The sequence below is a fragment of the Fusarium mangiferae genome, assembly GCF_900044065.1.
Source record: "Fusarium mangiferae strain MRC7560 genome assembly, contig: FMAN_scaffold001, whole genome shotgun sequence".
Taxonomy (NCBI): domain Eukaryota; kingdom Fungi; phylum Ascomycota; class Sordariomycetes; order Hypocreales; family Nectriaceae; genus Fusarium; species Fusarium mangiferae.
In genome coordinates, this window is record NW_024573921.1 from 140,296 (window position 1) to 159,022 (window position 18,727).

The 18,727-nt window shown below is 51.8% G+C and overlaps 4 protein-coding genes across 4 annotated transcripts; 3 read left to right on the forward strand and 1 right to left on the reverse strand.

The window, feature by feature from the left end:
* Positions 1-1,270: 1,270 nt before the first annotated feature.
* Positions 1,271-11,772, forward strand: FMAN_00579 (uncharacterized protein; the record flags this gene model as incomplete). Its single annotated transcript, XM_041829619.1, has 4 exons — positions 1,271-1,432; positions 1,691-2,948; positions 3,000-3,296; positions 3,497-11,772. The coding sequence occupies 4 exons, from the start codon at positions 1,271-1,273 to the stop codon at positions 11,770-11,772; spliced, it is 9,993 nt and encodes a 3,330-aa protein (XP_041675910.1).
* Positions 11,773-12,807: 1,035 nt separating this feature from the next.
* Positions 12,808-15,544, forward strand: FMAN_00580 (uncharacterized protein; the record flags this gene model as incomplete). The annotated part of the gene is made up of 3 exons (XM_041829730.1): positions 12,808-13,000; positions 13,077-14,536; positions 14,594-15,544. The coding sequence occupies 3 exons, from the start codon at positions 12,808-12,810 to the stop codon at positions 15,542-15,544; spliced, it is 2,604 nt and encodes an 867-aa protein (XP_041675911.1).
* Positions 15,545-15,692: 148 nt separating this feature from the next.
* On the reverse strand, positions 15,693-16,838 carry FMAN_00581 (uncharacterized protein; the record flags this gene model as incomplete). Its single annotated transcript, XM_041829841.1, has 8 exons — positions 15,693-15,749; positions 15,850-15,944; positions 16,001-16,232; positions 16,287-16,300; positions 16,353-16,455; positions 16,520-16,648; positions 16,702-16,727; positions 16,787-16,838. The coding sequence occupies 8 exons, from the start codon at positions 16,836-16,838 to the stop codon at positions 15,693-15,695; spliced, it is 708 nt and encodes a 235-aa protein (XP_041675912.1).
* A 366-nt stretch (positions 16,839-17,204) lies between these two features.
* On the forward strand, positions 17,205-18,697 carry FMAN_00582 (putative pleiotropic regulator 1 (PLRG1); the record flags this gene model as incomplete). Its single annotated transcript, XM_041829952.1, has 3 exons — positions 17,205-18,333; positions 18,387-18,551; positions 18,612-18,697. 3 exons carry the CDS (start codon positions 17,205-17,207, stop codon positions 18,695-18,697), a joined length of 1,380 nt encoding a protein of 459 aa, XP_041675913.1.
* Between the last annotated feature and the right edge of the window lie 30 nt (positions 18,698-18,727).

An 18,727-nucleotide genomic window follows, 5' to 3' on the forward strand; every position in this document is an offset into this window, starting at 1 on the left:
ACCTGCTAAGCTACTACCTAAGGTAGCAAATATATGTACCACTGTGTGAGCTGAGAGGAACCGGGATCTGTCTCTTAGCTCATCGCATCTTGATAACGAATACTATCAAAATTCTCATCATCTTCAAATTCTTTCTAGGTCTCGCAGCCTATGCATCGTGGCGGCGTGTTTGTTGCGCACTCTCGAGTTAAAGGTTAGTACCTACTAACCTAGGGACGAAAGAACCTGAAGGGCACGTCCCCTGCTTTGAGCACCTACAGGGCCTTAATCATTTTTGATTTCCCTGTCCTGTTCCCGCGTTTGCCCGCCTTTTCGCCTGGCTGCACATCAACATTGGACACTGAACCCTGTCCTTTGCATTGATTCTACCCATTAAACAGTAGCCTTGACAAGTACAACGTCTGAGCAATTCGCCTGCCGACGATCTGAACAGCCAGAACTGGCGTCATTGGCTCTTAGCTCAACCAATTTGTCTTGGACTGAAGCGCCCAAAGGGTATTGTATGTGACCTTTTGCCGATTTGACCTTTCCTTCTTCCCTTGCTTCTCTTACCATGCACTGTCTGCAAATCATTTGCTCCTCGTCGCAGTGAATTCTCCCCCCTCATCTTCCTCAATCTCCCTCTTCAATAAATCCTTTCTATCAACCTTATCTATCCTGAGGAGACCCTACTCATTATTTGGCCTTGCCTCGAGTGGTCGAGCGTCATCTTCTTGTGTGGAAGCTCATTTATTCACACAGCGCGCAACGCAAGACCCCCGAAAAAAGTAGTCCAGGCCAGACGACGATCTGACGACTAGGGGTGGCTGGTGAAAAGTGACAGTTGGTCGCCCAGGGTTTGTTTTGTCAATCAACTCGGCAGTCACTCAGCACGCTCATCACGCTCCTTCGACTTGACAACGCCTCAATTTTGTTTTCTTCGACGATCCGACTCTTTTCTCCCATCACCAGCGCAGCATAATTTGAGAATTACCTACCTGTCCTCAACCCTGACAATACATCCGGCTTTGTCACGGCGTCGCTTTCGACAGCCTCGAACAGGGCCAGACCCCGCAACTCTGCTGTTTGATATTGCAATCGTCTACGATTTACACGAAAACTCCTACGAAACTACGAATTGGCCTGGTCACGAACTTGACATCCCACACTGTCTCTGTTCTGGCGACTTGGCTCAGTGGTCGATACCTCGTCGCCCTTCCATCCTTCGTTATACTTATAGCTTCCATGTGTGTGACGTCGCTCAGTCTTCGCACGAGCTCCATTCTTCACAATGGCCGCGGTCGATGTTCTGGCATTCACAGACAATTGGACAAGGAGGGCGCATGGCCTGCCGGTTATTCAGTGTTTGTCAAGTGCGCCGGTTGATAGCTCCTTGCGCCACCGACTGAGTCTCGTTGCCCGTGCCTGGGTTGTTCACAGATTACATGAAAATGTATGTTCGTTTCATTCTCTGCTCAGCTTGCGTAGTTGCAATTTAAATATTGTCACTTTTTTGCTTGAATCATGTTTCCCAGCAAAAGCTTAACAGACTTTAAATGGGTGGCGCTCAACGGCCAACCCCTCGATCAGCGGCCCGAACTCTCCTGAGGGGAACCCACCGCTACCCATTCCTGTCTTGTCATGCGATCTAGTTCCGGAATTGGAACACGTTTGAAAGTCTGTCTTGTCTAACGTCATACAATTTGTCCAGGTCTCCTCTTCATCATCACATCGCAAAGTGGCCGACAGGCCGCTAATTATACCAGATCATTCTCCACGATGGTATTGTCGCCTCCCTCGATCTTGCGACTCTTCTGATCTTACCGACACCACAATGCCCCTGAATGGGACCAGCCGTTACGCCCGTATGCGAACCCCAGCATGGCTCAATCCATCCCCTCAACCACCATCAGATGCCCAGAAAGAACACCGCCAACCGAATGATGCGCTTCTTAACGATCCTAATTCCGATATCCTCATCGACTTCAACTCGCGTCAAGGTTTCTACGAAGCGGCAAAGAAGAAGAAAACAAAAACACCTTCTGCTCCCCCACCGCCGCCACCGCCGCCTGCGGCTCCACCAGCAGACGACGGTCAAAAGGATGACAATACCGGAGGAGATGGAGGAGCCAGTGGAGGAGACGCTGCAGGCGGCGCCAGTGACGGAAATGGTGATGACAACAGCAACTCGCCCCCGAAGCCTCCCACAACCTTTGAGAATATCAATCTCGGAGACAATAAACTAGATCTTGGTTTAAGCCCACCAGAATCCAAGGGCATTTCTAGTTCATGGGGTGCGAAATTGGGCTTTGGTGGAGGGGGATGGGGCTGGGGTGGAGGAGGAAAAAGCGAAACGGCACCGGCACCAGCCCCGGCACCACCGCCGCCTCCACAAGAAACCAAGGCTGAAGAGAACCCTTGGGACAAACCTCAAGATAAAATAGGAGGAATTGAAGATGACGACGACGGTTGGGGCTTTGGTGCCAAGAAAGAGAAGAAGAAGAGCTCCACGCTCTGGGGCGCCGAACCCGACGAGGGACCAAAAGATGGTGATGATCCTTGGGGTTGGAGTGGTCAAAAAAAGAAGGGCAAAGCTGGTGGCATCCTGGAAGAACTTGCCCTTGATTCCGATACTGCACCTCCGAACGGAAAGAAGGATATTTGGGATACTTGGGGAATATCCAAAAAAGACCGGGCCAAGAAGAAGGGAATCATGGAGGAAGTTGCTTTGGCAGCTGCACCCGAACCCCCTTCAATGGAAGATCAGTGGGGTGGCTGGTCTGGGAAAAAGGAGCATTCACAAAGTTCACTTTGGGGGGCTCAAGATTCAATTCCCGCACCTGCACCTGACCCCCCTTCGTTTGAAGACAAGGATGGTGACGACTTTTGGAGTACTTTTGGAACTGGAAAGGCAAAACCTCCGCCAGAGGAAACGAGTGGTTGGGGACCATTTGGTATAGGAAAGAAAGGTGAGGATGAAACAAGTGAGTCAAATTTCTTTAAAGCTCATCAAATCCCAGAGCCGCCTAAGAAAGAAGACGACGGTTGGGATCTATGGGGAACAGGTAAGAAAAAGAAGAAAGCTGGCGACTTGATTCAAATAGAGGATGATATTCCTCCTCCCGCCCCCGATCCCGTCGAGGCTGTTGGCACCGACGACTTCCTCGATTCTTGGGGTTTTGGCAAGAAGCCCAAGAAACCGGCCGCTGACCCGTTCGATTTTAAAACTTCCGGCGCCGATGATCCTAACGATGCTTTTTGGGGCTCAATAGACAACAAGAAGCCTAATGCACATGAGTTTCTTATCGATGCTACTGGTGAGCCATATCATGATGTTATTGAGGAAGGGCTGAGAAGCAAGGCTCGAGATGATGTCATATGCAAAAATCAACTGGGGTTGGACTTCATTCCCTGGGGCAGAGAAGTTAGAGAACATCGATAACTCGCCTTGTCTGACTGCCCTCCCCCAATATCAACCCCCACACTTGTAGAACTAGCTGAATGGATGGATTAATAGGAGACCCAGAGCAAGCCGCCAGAGAAGCTGAAGAGCAAGCCGCTCGCGAAGCTGAGGAAGCCGAGGCCGCTCGTGAAGACGAAGAGATTGCCAATCTTTTGGATAAGAAATCTAAAAGAGGAGGACGGCTCCTTAAGTCAGATCGAGAACGTCTTGCTCTTCTTGAAGGGAATGCCACCCGAAGAGCTGAAGCTCGAGCTACCCGCGAGGCTGAGATGGCAGCTGCCGCTGAAGCTGCACAAGCCGCCGCTGACGCTCAAGCCGCCGCTGACGCCGAAGCTGCCGCTTTACAGGCTGCAGAAGACGCCGAAGCCGCAAAGGAGAACGAGGAGCTTGCGGCACTATTGGCGAAGAAGCAGAAACGCAATGGAAAGTTGTTGAAAAAGGATCAAGAACGCCTTGCTCTGCTCGATGGGAATGTCTCAAGAAGGGCCGAAGCTCAAGCAGCCCGGGAAGCTGAGGCCAGTGCCGCTGCTGCAGCTGCTCCAGCGGCACCTCCTAACGAATTTCTTTCTCAAGAGACAGACCAGGATGGTCTGGCCACGGAAGCAGCTGCAGAAGCTGACGCTGTACTTGCCACTGAAATTGCGCAGGAAGAGGCGGAAATGGAGAACCTGCAGTCGAAGAAGGCGAAGAAAGGAAAACTTCTCAAAAAAGAGCAGGAACGGCTGAATCTCTTAATTAATAATGCAGCGAAACGAGCCGAGGAACAAGCAACGAAAGAAGCAGAAGAACAGGCGGCAGCAGCAGCAGCCGAAGCTGAAGCCGCTACCCAAGCTGCTGCAGACGCCGAGGCTGCAGTTCAAGCCGCCGCAGATGCTGAAGCTGAGGTAGCTGCCAAGGAAGAAGAGGAAATGGCAGTGCTGAAAGCCAAGAAAGCCAAGAAGGTCAAGCTCACAAAGAACGAAACGGCTCGACTAATGACCTTGGTTGGCAACTCAGTAAAGCGAGCTCAGGAAAAATCCGTCAAAGAGGCTGAGGAAGCAGCCGCGGCGCAGGCTGCTAAAGAAGCCGAGGAGGCTGCAGCCCGTGAAGCAGATGCGCTGGCAGCACGTGAGGCTGAAGCGACCGCTGCCCGTGAAGCGGAAGCTGTCATTGCTGCCGAAGAAGAGAAGGAACTTGCAGATCTCACAGCTAAGAAGATCAAGCGTGGCGGCAATCTGATTAAGAAGAAGGATGTGGAGCGTTTTAATGTCCTCACTCAAAGGGCTGCCGAACGAGCCGAACGAGTAGCTAAGCAAGCTGAAGCGATCGGTGCTGTTGAAGCTCAAGGAGAGCTTACAGAAGCCACCCATGGAAATGTAGAGGTGGCGGCGGAAGCTCAACCCGAACCAGAGCCTGAGCAACCGCTTGTAGACATGGACGCAGCATCTGTTGATCCTGATCCTGATCCTGATCCTGCTCCTGATGCAGCTATTATTGCGGAGGAAGAAGCAGAGTTAGCCAGTCTAGATGCAAAGAAGATAAGGAAAGGCAAGCTTGGCAAAAAGGATACAGAGCGGCATAATATCCTCACAGAAAATGCTGCGCAACGACTAGCTGCTAAAGAAGCAGAAGAAGTGGCTGGCGCTGCTGCGGCTGAGGCCAAGGCTGCAAAAGAAGCTGAGGAAGCTGCAGCAGAAGCAGCCGCAGCCGCAGCCGCAGCCGAAGCGGAAGCTATAACGGCAAGCGAAGCTGAAGCTATCCTGATTGCTGATGAAGAGGCAGAGCTTGCCACTCTTGCTGCCAAGAAAGCTAAAAGAGGGAAGCTTGTCAAAAAGGACGCCGACCGTTTTAATATTCTGACAGAAAATGCTGCGCAGCGACAAACCGCTAAGGAGGCAGAAGAAGCAGCAGCCGCAGCAGCAGCAGCGGAGGCTGAGGAGCAGGCTGCAAAGGAAGCAGAAGTCGCAGCAGCAGCTGAATCTGCTACTGCCATAGAAGCAGCTGAAGCAGAGGCAGCAGCAGCCCGCGAAGCAGAGGATGCAGCTATTGCTGAGGAAGAAGCCGAGCTGGCTGTACTAACTGCCAAGAAAGCTAAGAAGGGTAAGCTTGTAAAGAAAGATGCTGATCGATTTACTGTTTTATCGGAAAATGCAGAAAGGCGAGCCCAAGAAATAGCCCAGACTACCGAGCAACCTGAAGATCCTACACCAGAACCTGAGACAGAAGTTAACGAACCTTCTCCTGAACCAGCCACAGATGAGCTTGCTGCCGAGGTTAATAACCCTGATGCTATTGCAGCTGCTGAAGCAGAAGCCGCTGCTATTGCCGACGAAGAAACGGAACTTGCTGCTTTGATTGCCAAGAAGGAGCGAAAGGGCAAACTTGGGAAGAAAGATACCGATCGTTATAACCTTCTTACTGCCAATAGCACAGCACGGGCAGAGAAAGCCGCTCAAGAGGAGGCAGCTGCTCAAGCTACTGCTGATGCTGAAGCAGCCGCACAAGCTGAAGCAGAGCAGGCAGCAGCAGCCGAGGCTGCTGCTCTTGAAGAGGCTGCTGCCAGAGAGGCTGCAGAGGCAGAAGCTCTGCTTATTGCCGAAGAGGAGGACGAGTTAGCTGCTCTGACTGCAAAGAAAAATAGAAAGGGCAAACTTGGGAAAAAGGATAGTGACCGATTTGCTATCCTGACAGAGAATGCAAATCAACGAGCTGAGAAAGCTGCTGAGGCAGAAGTAATGAAAGAGGCTGTTCTTGAAGTTGAAGACCTCCCTGCTGAAATTCCTGCCGATGCCGAAGCAGATGCCGAAGTCGATGCTGAAGCAGCCGAGGCCGCCGCTATCGAGGCAGAAGCAGCTGCCATTGCTGCTACTATTGCTGTCGAAGAGGAAGAAGAACTAACTGCCTTAATTGCCAAGAAAGAGAAAAAGGGCAAACTAGGCAAAAAGGATAGCGATCGATTTGCTTTCCTCACTGAGAACGCCGCCCAAAGAGCCAGAAATGCAGCACACAAAGTAGCCGCTGAGGAAGACCAAGAAGCCGCTATCGCCGATTCTGCAGATACCAATGATCGCCCGGATGATATCGAGGACTCACTATTTGAGAATGCCCCGGAGCCACCAGTCGTTGAAGAGGAGGCACCCCCTGAAGATGATGGTGCTGCTGCAGAGGCTATGGCCTTATTTGCCGCTGAGGAACAAGAAATTGCAGACCTAGAGGCCAAGAAGGCAAGGAAAGGCAAGCTGGGCAAGAGAGATATGGAACGATATAACCTCCTTATTGAAAATGCTGCTCAGAGAGCTGAAGAGCGAGCAACTAAGGAAGCCGAGCTCGCTGCTGCTGCTGAGCTCGCTGCTATCGAGTCTGCTGACGCTAAGGCGGCTGCTGCTGCTGCTGCTGAGGAAGAGGCGGTGGCGAGAGAGACCGCTGAAATTGAGGCTACGGCAGTAATCGCCCAAGAGGAAGAAGAGCTTGCTGCCCTAGAAGCAAAAAAGCAGAGAAAAGGAAAGCTGGGACGCAAAGATACAGATCGATTTGAATATCTTCTGGGAAATAAGGTTGCAAGGGAAGCACAGGTTGCTGAGGAACGAGCTGCAAAGGAAGCCGAAGAGGAAGCCGAAGAGCAAGCACTTCACGAAGCTGCAGCTGCTGAGGCTGCTGAAGCTGCCGCCGCTGCTGAGGCTGAAGAGACAGCCGCTGCTGAGGCTGCCAAAGCCGAAGCTGCAGCTGTTGCTAACGCGGAGGACGAAGAACTGGCCATCTTAGCAGCCAAGAAGGCCAAGAAGGGTAAACTAGGACGCAAAGATACAGAGCGTTTTGAGCAGTTGTCTTTGAATGCTGAGAAACGAGCCGAGGAACAAGCGGCCCGTGAGGTTGAGGCTGCTATTGGCGAAGCCCCGGCCGTGGAAGAGCTACTTGTCGAAGAGCTTGGGGAACCAACCCCGGAACCTGAGGAGATTGTAGAAGAAGCCCCTGACGCCCCGGTTCTCGATATTGACGACGACGGCGTTGCCGAGGCCGCTGCCATAGCCGCAGAAGAAGAAGCGGAGCTTGCTTCTCTTGAAGCCAAGAAGGCACGGAAAGGAAGGCTTGGAAACAAGGATACCCAGAGGTTCACGTTTTTAACCGGAATTGTCTCAAGACGCGCTGAAGAGCAGGCAGCAAAGGACGCTGCTGCTCAAGCTCTGGCCCAGACGACCCCCGAAGATGTTGCTGAAGAAGAAGAAGAAGATATTCCCGACCAAGAGGATGCTGAAGCTGCCGCTATCGAAGCTGAAGCCGCCGCTATAGCTGCTACTATTGCTGCTGAAGAAGAGGAGGAGCTTGCTGCCCTTACTCTTAAAAAGACGCGAAAGGGCAAACTTGGCAGAAAGGATACAGAACGCTTTGATTTGTTAATGCGAAATGCAGCTATACGCGCGGAAGAACGTGCCATTAAGGAAGCCGAACCTGACGGCCAGACCGAAGAATTGGTACCCGAAGAGGTTGATGATATTTCTGAGCCGGAGCCCGAGGAGAATCATGATGCAGAAGAAGTAGCTGCCCAGGAAGCAGCCGACGCCGAAGCCATTGAACTTGCAGCGCTTAACAAGAAGAAGGCAAAGAAGGGTAAACTGGGTCGTTCTGATACTGAGCGATTTAATATCCTTGTCGACAATGCTGCAAAGCGTGCCGAAGCTGAGGCAGCCAAGGAAGCGGGAGAGGGTTTGGGAGACGTACCCCGAGCTGAGGAAGAGGAGGACGATGAATTTGTTGATGCTGAAGACGGCGAGGAAGACGAGTCGGCTAAGGAGATAGAACCTGAAGGCGAAGAACTTGCTGAGCCTGATCTTCAGGAAGATGAACCGGCCATAGCCGAAGCTATGGTGGCTGAGGCAGCGGCACAAGCTGCCCTCATCGCAGAAGAAGAGGTCGAGTTGGCTGCGTTGATGAAGAAGAAGCATAAGAAAGGAAAATTAGGCCGCAAAGATACTGAAAGATTTCAAGCGTTGACAGAGAATTCTGCTAAACGCGCTGAGGAGGCGGCAATCCGAGATACAGAAGATGCAGTTGCAGAGGTCGAAGTAGAGCTTGGTGAACCAGAACCAGAACCAGAATCTGAAGCTGCTGAACCCAAGCCTGAAGATAATGGTCTGGAGGAGGCTGAACAAGTGGTAATCGCTGAGGAAAAAGCAGAACTGGCAGCTTTACTGAAAAAGAAGGCAAAGAAGGGAAAACTTGGTCGGAAGGACACTGAGAGATTTATCATCTTGTCAGAAAATGCTACCCGCCGTGAACAGGAGCGAGCTGCTGTTGAGGCTCAGACTGAAGCCGTTCAGGAGGAGCCGGATATCGAAGGTGTGGGAGAGACTGGAGGAGAGGAGCAGGAGCAGGAGCAGGAGCCTTTAGAAACACAAGAGGAGGAAGCTGCAGCTCGAGAAGCTGAAGAGGCAGCTATTGCGAAAGAAGAGGAAGACGAGCTCGAGGCCCTTCAAGCCAAGAAAGTAAGAAAGGGCAGGTTAGGCAGAAAAGATACTGAACGCTTTGCTATGTTAGAGGAGAATGTAGCAAGGCGCGCAGAAGAACGTGCTGCGGCTGAGGCTGCTATAGTCAATCAACCTGAGGAAGACGGTGAGGGTGAAGGTGAGGAGGAGGAGGAAGAGGAGGAGGAAGAGGAGGAGGGGGAGGAGGAGCCTGAGGCAGACGAGGAAGAGTTGGCGATCCAAGAAGCAGAGGAGGCGGCAGCTCGTGAAGCAGAGGAGGCAGCAGCTCGGGAAGCAGAGGAGGCAGCTATCGCTAAGGAGGAGGATGAGCTCGAGGTCCTTCAAGCCAAGAAGTCAAGAAAGGGCAGACTGGGCAGAAAAGACACCGAGAGGCTTCGAATCTTGGAAGATAATGCAGCGAAACGCGCCGAGGAACGCGCCGCTAAGGAAGCAGCAGCCGTTGAAGCAGACCTTGGAGCTGAAGATGCTGAAGGAGAGAAGCAGGAGGACGACGAGGAGGAAGAAGAAGAAGAAGAAGAAGAAGAAGAAGAAGAAGACAATGATGAGGATAAAGACGAAGAGGATGAGGATATCGATAATGGCGAAGCGAGCAAGGGGGGAGATGATGCTGATGCTGAGGAGGCAGCAGCAGCGAGAGAAGCCGAGGAGGCAGCAGCTAAAGAGGCGACAGAAGCCGCAGCTCGTGAGGTGGTCATGAAAGAACTTGAGGAGCTTGACTCCCTCCAGTTCAAGAAAGCAAGGAAAGGTAGGCTTGGCAGAAAGGATACCGAACGACTCAGAGTTCTAGAGGAGAACGCTGCCCAGCGTGCTGCAGAGCTAGCCGCCAAAGAAGAGGCTGCCGCAACAGCAGAAGGTGAAGAAGCGGATGTAGTCGAATTCGGCAACCCTCCTGAAGAAGAGGAGTCGGACATTGAAGCCGAGGACAACGATGAGGATCAAGAAGCGGATGCTGAAGACACTGCGAATAAAGAATCGAGTGACTTCGAAAATGAAGCTATTTTCGGCGAAGACGAAGAGAAGGAAGCTGAGATATTGCCAAAGGACCAAGTCCCCGAAGCCCCTGCAGATGATGAGATCGTCGAGGTCATCGACTTATCGCCAAAGAAAGAAAGGAAGAGTAGAAAGAGCAAATCCCGTCGCGATGCTCCTCCGCCTCCTCCAGTTCCAGATCCTCCGTTGACGCCACCACCTGAGTCGAAGCAGTCTCGAAGGCCCAAAATTCATCGCGAAGGAACTTCATTTGGTCGGTGGGCCGCGACACCACATGAAGAGAGGGACGAGCCTCAAGAGAAGTCAACTAGACATAGACGGCGAGAGGAAAAGACGTCGTCCAAGGGTTCCTCGTCCGACAAAGTCGAGAAGACTCCATCACGATCTCGTGGCACTGCTTTGTTCAGTAAACCACCACTCACTCGTTCCGCTACCATGCGCGAGAAGAAAGACGGCATCAGCAGCAAACGTCGCCACTCTACCAATGCTCGCGGACTTGTATCGCCTCCTCCTGAAGATGTGCTCTTGGGCGAGGATGAATTAAGCAATCGCCGCAAGTCACGTAAACCTCGGCCACGCGAAGATGAAGATGCAATGATGTCTGGCGCTGCTCCTGTGCCTGATAAATATGAACGACGTCGTTCAAATAAACCACGGTCGCATGAGGACGATGATTTGGTTATGGTGGATCCTGAACTCGCGCCCGATAGACGCGAGCGCCGACGGTCTCACAAACCACGATCTCGCGAAGAGGAAGAAGTCGCCGTGGTCGATACCGATCGTCGTCGGCGAGCCAAGAGATCGAGGGATGAAGAGCCCGTGATGGTGGAGCCTGACGTTCCCTTTGACGCACCTCCACGAAGTTCCAAGAAGTCCTCAGGTTTCGCTGGCCTCTTCAGTGGTTTGCGAACGCCGAAGACTGAACGACCTGACCCCCTGCGACGTCGCAGCACCTATGCGACAACTGATGACGAAGCCTTGCGCAGCGCCAAAATGGATGGTGATGCAGTATTAGTAGATGCTGACCGGGAAGCAAGGAGAGCTGCACGCAGGGCCAAGAGGGCTGCTGAGAGCGGTCCTGATCCCGAGGAAGCAGCGCGTCGAGCTCGAGATGAGATACGCCGTGAACGACGTCGACAGCGCGAGGAAGAAGCCGATCCTACGAGGCAAGACAAAGAGGCCCGACGTGCTGAACGCAGACGACAGCGTGATGAAGATGCACGACGAGCCCAGGAGGAGCGACAAGCGCAAGAAGAACAACAACGACTGCAAGAGGAAAAGGAGGCACAAAGAGCCGAACGTAGGCGCTTGCGTAGAGAACAGGAAGCAGTCGCTGCCGCAGAACAAGTCGAAGATGAAGAGGCTCGTCGAGCTGCCAAACGCGAGCGCCGTCGGCGCGACACAAAGCGGGCTGCTCGAGGTGCAGAAGAGGAGGAAGGTCGTCAGCGACGAAGTCAGCAATCTGCAGACGAATATAACCAGCGGAGATCCCATCGTCGCGAAGAGAGACCGCAGGCTCCAGCTTGGCCTCATTCTGGGACTTCATCATGGGTCAAGGAACACTCTGACGCACCCCCTCCTCCTGACCTCGGTGACGGGGGTGAAGCAAATGGTGGACAGACCGAGGACGAGATGGCAAGACGTGAAGCTCGTCGAGCTCATCGATCGAAATACGAGGAAGAGCCCACAGAAGAGACCGAAGATCGGCGAAGGCGACGAGCAAGGCGAGACGATCGTGAGCGCGGTGGTCGAGATAGAGAACGTCACCGAGATAGGCGCTCGGAAGGTAGCGACGAGCGACATCACAGCCGTCGAGCGTCAACCTTTATGGAGGCAACAACAACACCTCGCACAAGTTGGTGGAAGAAGATCGCTGGATGAGCGAACGAACGAACGATACATGAGAGTCTATTTCAAGCGAGCGTGTTTGCCAATGCTATTTGAATGTTTGTCACTACTTCATGCATTTCGTTGTGGTGATCTTGTTTTTGTAACCACGTTCTATGTCAACATGACACCAACATAGATATGGTCGGTGTTTAGGTTTGGCTTGGCATTATCAATTCATGGCATATCTGGGACTGGTGCTTTGAGGATATTCTAGCATTGGATGTTGATCTTGACTGGTACGGTATTTGAAGTCTGGATAAGTATGTACTTGGACTGTATAGGTAGGTATGCTGGATATAGCGAACTGTTATCCTACATGTACCCGCAAGGCACGATGTAAACTCAATGAATGATTTTTTTGTTTAAAATTTGCTCGTTATCAAAGCCGAATACTTCGATGCATGGCCATCTAACTTAGACTGTTGGAGGTCTCTTTGTGTCGGTTCTAACAAGCACATTAATTACTGTCCACTACCCCAAGGCAAAGGGCATTTCCCACTTTATATGTCAATTTTGGCCATCTTCCTGGCTATACTAACGCCACTTCTAACTTATGGAAGTACACGAGTTGGGGTTACCTGATTCAATCCAATTCACATGATAATTAAACTGAATTCCTTGGATGACTTCTTCACGCAATGACAGAGGTAATTCCAAGATAGCCTGTCCCTTGTCCTAACCATCCTGGAGTATCCTCCCTGGCCTCGAGGTCCATGTCTCACTCCACTTACCACCCACTAACCTTAGTACATGCCACTCCCAAGTTGCGCTGACGACACCTCAACCTTCAAGCCAACGTTCCCCTGCAAACCACCACCACCACCGAACTACGACTACCTTACACACCTACCTTAGTACATTGCAGCTGCAGTGCAACCTGGTCAACTCAAGCGCCGCCCCCCAAGCGCTACATCGACTTCTTCTGCAGCACATCGATGAGGAGACCACCAGCGATCACGTCAATCAGTTGACGACCGACAACGACGAGCTGTGACCCAACACCTCGGGCGCTCTCGTCATTCGACCATGACTGCGCCGGGCAAAGGGTCGCGATGGGGAGCGTTCCTCTCTTCGGCCTTCGAAGGCGTCGAGAATCGTCTCGACAACTTACTTGACGAAGACCAACAGGCAGCACAAGGATATGAGCAGCAGCAGGGAATGAAGGCGGCGCCCGCGTCCGCGCCCTCGCCATCACCAAGCCCCAAACCGACTGCATCTGGTATGCCTCTCTTTTCTCCTCGGCCGTGTTCTGGTACGGGTAGAACTGTCGCATGCTGACTTATTGTTCTTTATAGCTGTCGCCCCGAAACCTAACCGTGCCAATGATCGTCTACAAGCCAGGTTGGCCAAGGCTATGGCCTCGCGAACCTCACAATCGTCTCCTCGCAGCTCCATCGATACTTCTCGTAGTTCGGTTGACAAGGAGCGCCCTGCTAGCACTGAGCCCGTAGTGGTGAGACAAAGCATCGAAGTGTCGGAAATCAAGCCAACTGAACCCGCCAACCAAGTGGACAAGCCAAAATCTTCTGACAGCCCAGCTTCCCGATCTTCAGCTGAACAACCAGCGACATCTGAGGGAAGCGATAGCAGGGAGATTAGTGAACAAAACTTCAAGCATGATTTCCCTACCCCGATTATCGTTGAGCCGCCTTCTGAGGCCGAACCTCGAAGTGCACCAGAACAAGTTACGGACGAATCCGGCATCCCGCAAAAATCGAATAGTCCAATACCAGATACCAGGCATCCTGTAGAGGCACCACAGATCGTAGATGCTCCGGTTGAAGAGTCACAGAAAGACCAGGACGGCACTCAAGCTCACGCGCCTCGTTCAGAAGAGATTCAAGACTACATTGAGCAAATCGACTCACTACAAGCTAAACTGCAGTTTCTATCTAAAAATGCCGCGGATGCAGCTAGGCAGACTGCAGGTTCTGCTGAAGCGGGCAGTGTAGAGCGCAAATTGGCCGAAAAGGATGAGAAGATCGCGCTGCTAATGGAGGAAGGACGAAAGCTTTCAACATCAGAGCAAAAGTTCCGAACAACGGTTCGCAAGCTGCGCACCCAGATTATAGACAACGAGAAACAGGCCAATGAACTCAGAAAAGGTAAAGAAAAAGCTCTAGCCGAGGTGGAATCCTTACGTAGTCGAATCAACAACAAGGAAGAGCAAGAGAAGAGGAATGAGGAAGTGCGAAAAGCGAGCGCTACGCTTCAGAAGGAAATCGACGCCCTGAAGAAAGACAAAGCTGTCAAGGAGGAGGCCTATCGACGTCTGGAGCAAGAATCTAAAGCCAAGGCCGAGCAAATACAAGCCGCCCACGCTGAGGCATTGAAAAAGGCGCTAGATGTTGAGAAGAACAAACAGCAGGAACTTGACCGTACTATCGCATCACTACGGTCAGAAAAGGAGGCATTGATTGAGAAATTGCGCCTGACTGAGGTTGAGTGGCAAGAGAAGTTAGACCGAGCATTAGAACGTGGTCGGAATATTGAAGAAGAACTGAAACTTGAGCTGAGAGCGACTGAGGGCAAACTCGAGGCAATGAGGGTGACGGCCGAGGAGGCCTCTGCAGGATCTGGTGGTGACATCAAGTTGATACGACATATCGAAACCCTCCAATCGCAGTATGCATCGGCCAGCGAGAACTGGCAAGGTATAGAGACCTCACTCCTGACTAAGGCTGCCAGCCTTGAAAAGGAGAGGGACGAAGCACAACGACGAGAGTCAGAAATGCGGAAGAAAGCTCGTGACGCGGTAAATTATATATTCTCAACAGTAAAAAAGGGGGAAGATGGCTGACACCTTCAACAGGCAACTCGTTATAAGCGACTCGAGGATGAGCTTCAGGACGTCAGTCCAGCTCTCACAGTCGCTCGGCAGGAGCTCGAGACATGTCGTGAAGAGCTTGCTGCTCTCAGAGTCCAACACAAGACCGTGGAGACGGCCCTTGAACAGGCACGCAACGAGCTCGAGAAGCAACAGCGAGCGGCGAGCAGGGAGGTTTCGGCCGAGGCCGAACGAAGGCAATGGGCAGACGATATTGCTATAAGCACACCCCGGTCTCAGAGCCGACCCGATTCCCCACTGCTCTCTGTTGCCCGGACCTTTAGCTCGGACTTCATCGGGCTTCCTGTACCAGCAAGACAGCCTCGTCGAGTACCCACACCGGGAAGCCAAACCGAAAGCGCCGGTGATGGCTTCTTCTTTGGACGAAGAATGTCCAGTCAACCTCCTCGCCCTAGTGCTTTGTCCACGGCCGGTCATGCGATACCTCCTCCACCCCCTTTCTCGCCCTTTGAGCCACCCACTGAGTCACCACGCGCCGTATCACCGCCACCAGATCGTGATGATGGTCTAGATGACGGTGACCCTTCGTCTCCCCGCAACGTTGCGCAAGACATGATTTCGGTATCAACAGTCGGGGCTGGTCCTTCCGTTCAACTCGTCGAGAGAATGAGCGCTGCAATTCGACGACTGGAAGCCGAGAAGGTGGCTGCCAAAGAAGAGATGGCTCGTGTATGCAGCCAGCGAGACGAGGCGCGATCTGATATTGTGAACCTGATGACAGAGCTGGAAACACAAAAAGTCGCTTCAGCGCGGGTAACAGAGTTAGAAGCGGAAGTAGAGAACATCAACTCGCGATACCAGACAACATTAGAGATGCTGGGTGAGAAGAGCGAGCTCGTTGAGGAGCTCAAGGCTGACGTTCAGGACGTTAAGGACATGTATCGCGAGTTGGTGGAACGGACCGTGATGAAGTAAGAAAAGGGGAGAATTTTTTTTTTCTTTCTATTTTACTTCGTTTATCTTCTGCCTTGTTTTCGTTGCTTTCTCGTGTTCGCATCTTAAACCCGGGAAAAGTCGTGATGTGTAGCACCTTTTTTCACTTTCTTCCAGCATGTATTCCTAGCTACCCTGGCAACTCGATACCCTCACGTTCTGCGCCTTGTAAGACATATCGGCGTACCTGTTGACAAAGAGACAGAGTTAGATGGGAGTTTATAGAGTGGTGCGAAGAGAATAGAGCCAAGAACTCCGTGTTTGTTGTGTTGTGGAGATATACATACTTCTTTATCTGGTGCCAGATCAAGTGCTAGCTCATCCGCGCTGTTCTTTAGGGTGAAATCAGCGCCCTCTTTGAGGAGAGCAACAGCAGTGTCTCCTGGAGAACAGAGGTTAGTGGCTTTTTGACGCCGGTGGTAAAGAGAGTCTTTTTACCGTGTCCCTCTGCAATTGCGTGGTGAAGGGGAGTGAATCCCTCATTATCAGCGGGGTTTAGCGGACTTCTGTTCTTGAGAAGTAGAGTCACCATTGGCACAGAACCGACAGCAGCAGCGCGATGTATGGGATACTGGCCCCTGCGATCGCGTACTCGGGTCGACGCGCCGTTGTCGATGAGAACACGGGCAATATCAAGATTCTTCTTGGAGGCGACGAAGTGAAGGGCAGTCTATATGATGAGTTTAGATGACTCTCAATTTAGATTTCGTGATTGAAGCGTTACCTGTCCAGCAGAGTCTTCAAGGTCCGGTGAGTATATTTGGGTTGATAGATGGAGGGCGAGACTTACTCTTGAGGTTCACGTCCGCGTCTTTGGACATGATAAGTTTGACAACAGCTTCACCCTCTGGAACACTGGCTGAGATCATCAAAGGAGACCACCCGCTTTCATCCTAGAATGCGTCGGTTATTTTGCTGGGGGTGGCAGAAGACTTTCAACGAGAAGTCGTTGCTCACCTGGACATCAGCATCGAAACTGCGTTGGTTGGCTAACAACTGGACGATATCCAAGTTGTTAGAAGAAGCTGCCCAGTGTATTGGATACCGACCATCATTATCCTTTCGTTGCGACAATTTTGGGTCTGACTGTCCAAAGACATTAATGTCTGACCTATACAATTATAAAGGGGAATGCTGACCTTGAGAAGCCCTTCAAAAGCAGTTACTATATTTACCGATTAGTGGTGATCCCAGTCATGGAGTTGTATAATTCATTAAGCATACCTCGGCCCTCCCGAGCAGCAGCATGAAGAGGGAACTTATCATCCGTATCCATACTGCCTACGAAGCAACAAAAGCTGATAACAAAATAAACACTGTTAACAAACTCCCGTCGCGTTGAAGATATCAAACAGTTGCTGCTTGTTAGTGTGACGACCGGCCGTAGGTAGCTGATCATACGTAGATCCCTGTTAGCGCAGAAGAGAGCTAGTAGGAAGTCAAGTAGGTGGAGAGCAAGATAAGGCAGGTAGGTACCCGAACCTCATAGCCACACGTCTGTGGCGCTATTGTGTAGAAAAATCCAGCGCCACACGCGGCTGCCAGCCTTTACACGCTTCCACCACAAAATAGTTCAATTATCATCAACATCACAGCGGTCATCCAGGTACTTTTGAGTCGCGAACACAAGCACACATACATCATGGAGACACCAGAAGTGCCCCAAGATGCTCTTCGACTCAACGCCCTCGCCGCACAAAATGCGAACGTCTCGAGAACAGTATACGCCCATGCATCCGAGCGATCGGCCACAAAGCGCCAGAAGCTAGACGACGCGTCCGAGGACCCCGTCATCAAGAGACGGTTCCGCAACGAATACTCAGATGTCGAGACTTTACCGCCATCAATTACTGCGAAGCTTCCAACGAGACAGCCTGGGAAGAAGACTTCTAAGGCCGGTGTGCCTGCTCGCCCAGCGATGAAACTCCTCGAGGGTGCGCCTAGTTCGGGCAAGGCATCTACTCCTACTACCAGGGACGGAAGTACGCCACAGAACATGAGTCTTACGTCAAGAGGAGTGCAAGGCCTTCAGCAGCAGAAGCCAGAATGGCACGCGCCGTGGAAGTTAATGAGGGTCATTTCTGGTCATCTCGGCTGGGTGCGTAGTCTGGCTGTTGAACCCGGCAACAAATGGTTTGCAAGCGGCGCAGGGGATCGAACTATCAAGATTTGGGACTTAGCCACGGGCTCGCTGAGGTTGACTCTTACTGGACATATTAGTACTGTGCGCGGCCTCGCAGTGTCCCCTCGTCATCCCTATCTCTTCTCTTGTGGCGAAGACAAGATGGTTAAGTGCTGGGATCTCGAGACTAACAAAGTCATTCGTCATTACCACGGACATCTCAGTGGTGTCTATACTCTTGCCCTACATCCAACCCTCGATGTTCTGGTCACTGGTGGTCGCGATGGCGTTGCCCGTGTCTGGGATATGCGGACCAGAAGTAACATTCACGTCCTGTCTGGCCACACCCAGACGGTTTCCGATCTTGTTTGTCAAGAGGCTGACCCTCAAGTCATCACCGGATCCTTAGATTCGACAGTCCGACTCTGGGATCTCGCAGCTGGCAAGACCATGGGTGTACTAACTCATCACAAGAAAGGTGTTCGTGCTCTAGCAACACATCCGTCAGAGTTCACATTTGCTAGTGGCAGCACAGGGAGTGTCAAGCAATGGAAGTGCCCTGAAGGCGCTTTCATGCAGAACTTCGAGGGCCACAATGCTATTATTAATACGATGAGTGTGAACGAGCAAAATGTCTTCTTTACAGGAGGTAAGTGATACGATTCGATCTTACTCACCACATGTGTCTAATCTGACTTGTAGGCGATAATGGCTCCATGAGCTTTTGGGATTGGAAGACTGGCCATCGATTCCAATCTCTTGATACCACAGCTCAACCCGGCTCTCTCGATGCCGAGGCAGGTATCATGAGCTCAACGTTCGATCGCTCTGGCCTACGACTGATCTGTGGAGAAGCTGATAAAACAAGTAAGTCTCTATCTTGCCTTGACATGCTCGTCTTTACCTTGCTAATGCATCTATCCCCAGTCAAAATCTGGAAGCAAGACGAAACAGCAACAGAAGAATCACACCCCCTCGAATGGAAGCCCACACTGGCCCGACGAAAGTTTTAAAGGAGCAATTAGAGGTAGTGTGTTTTTTAT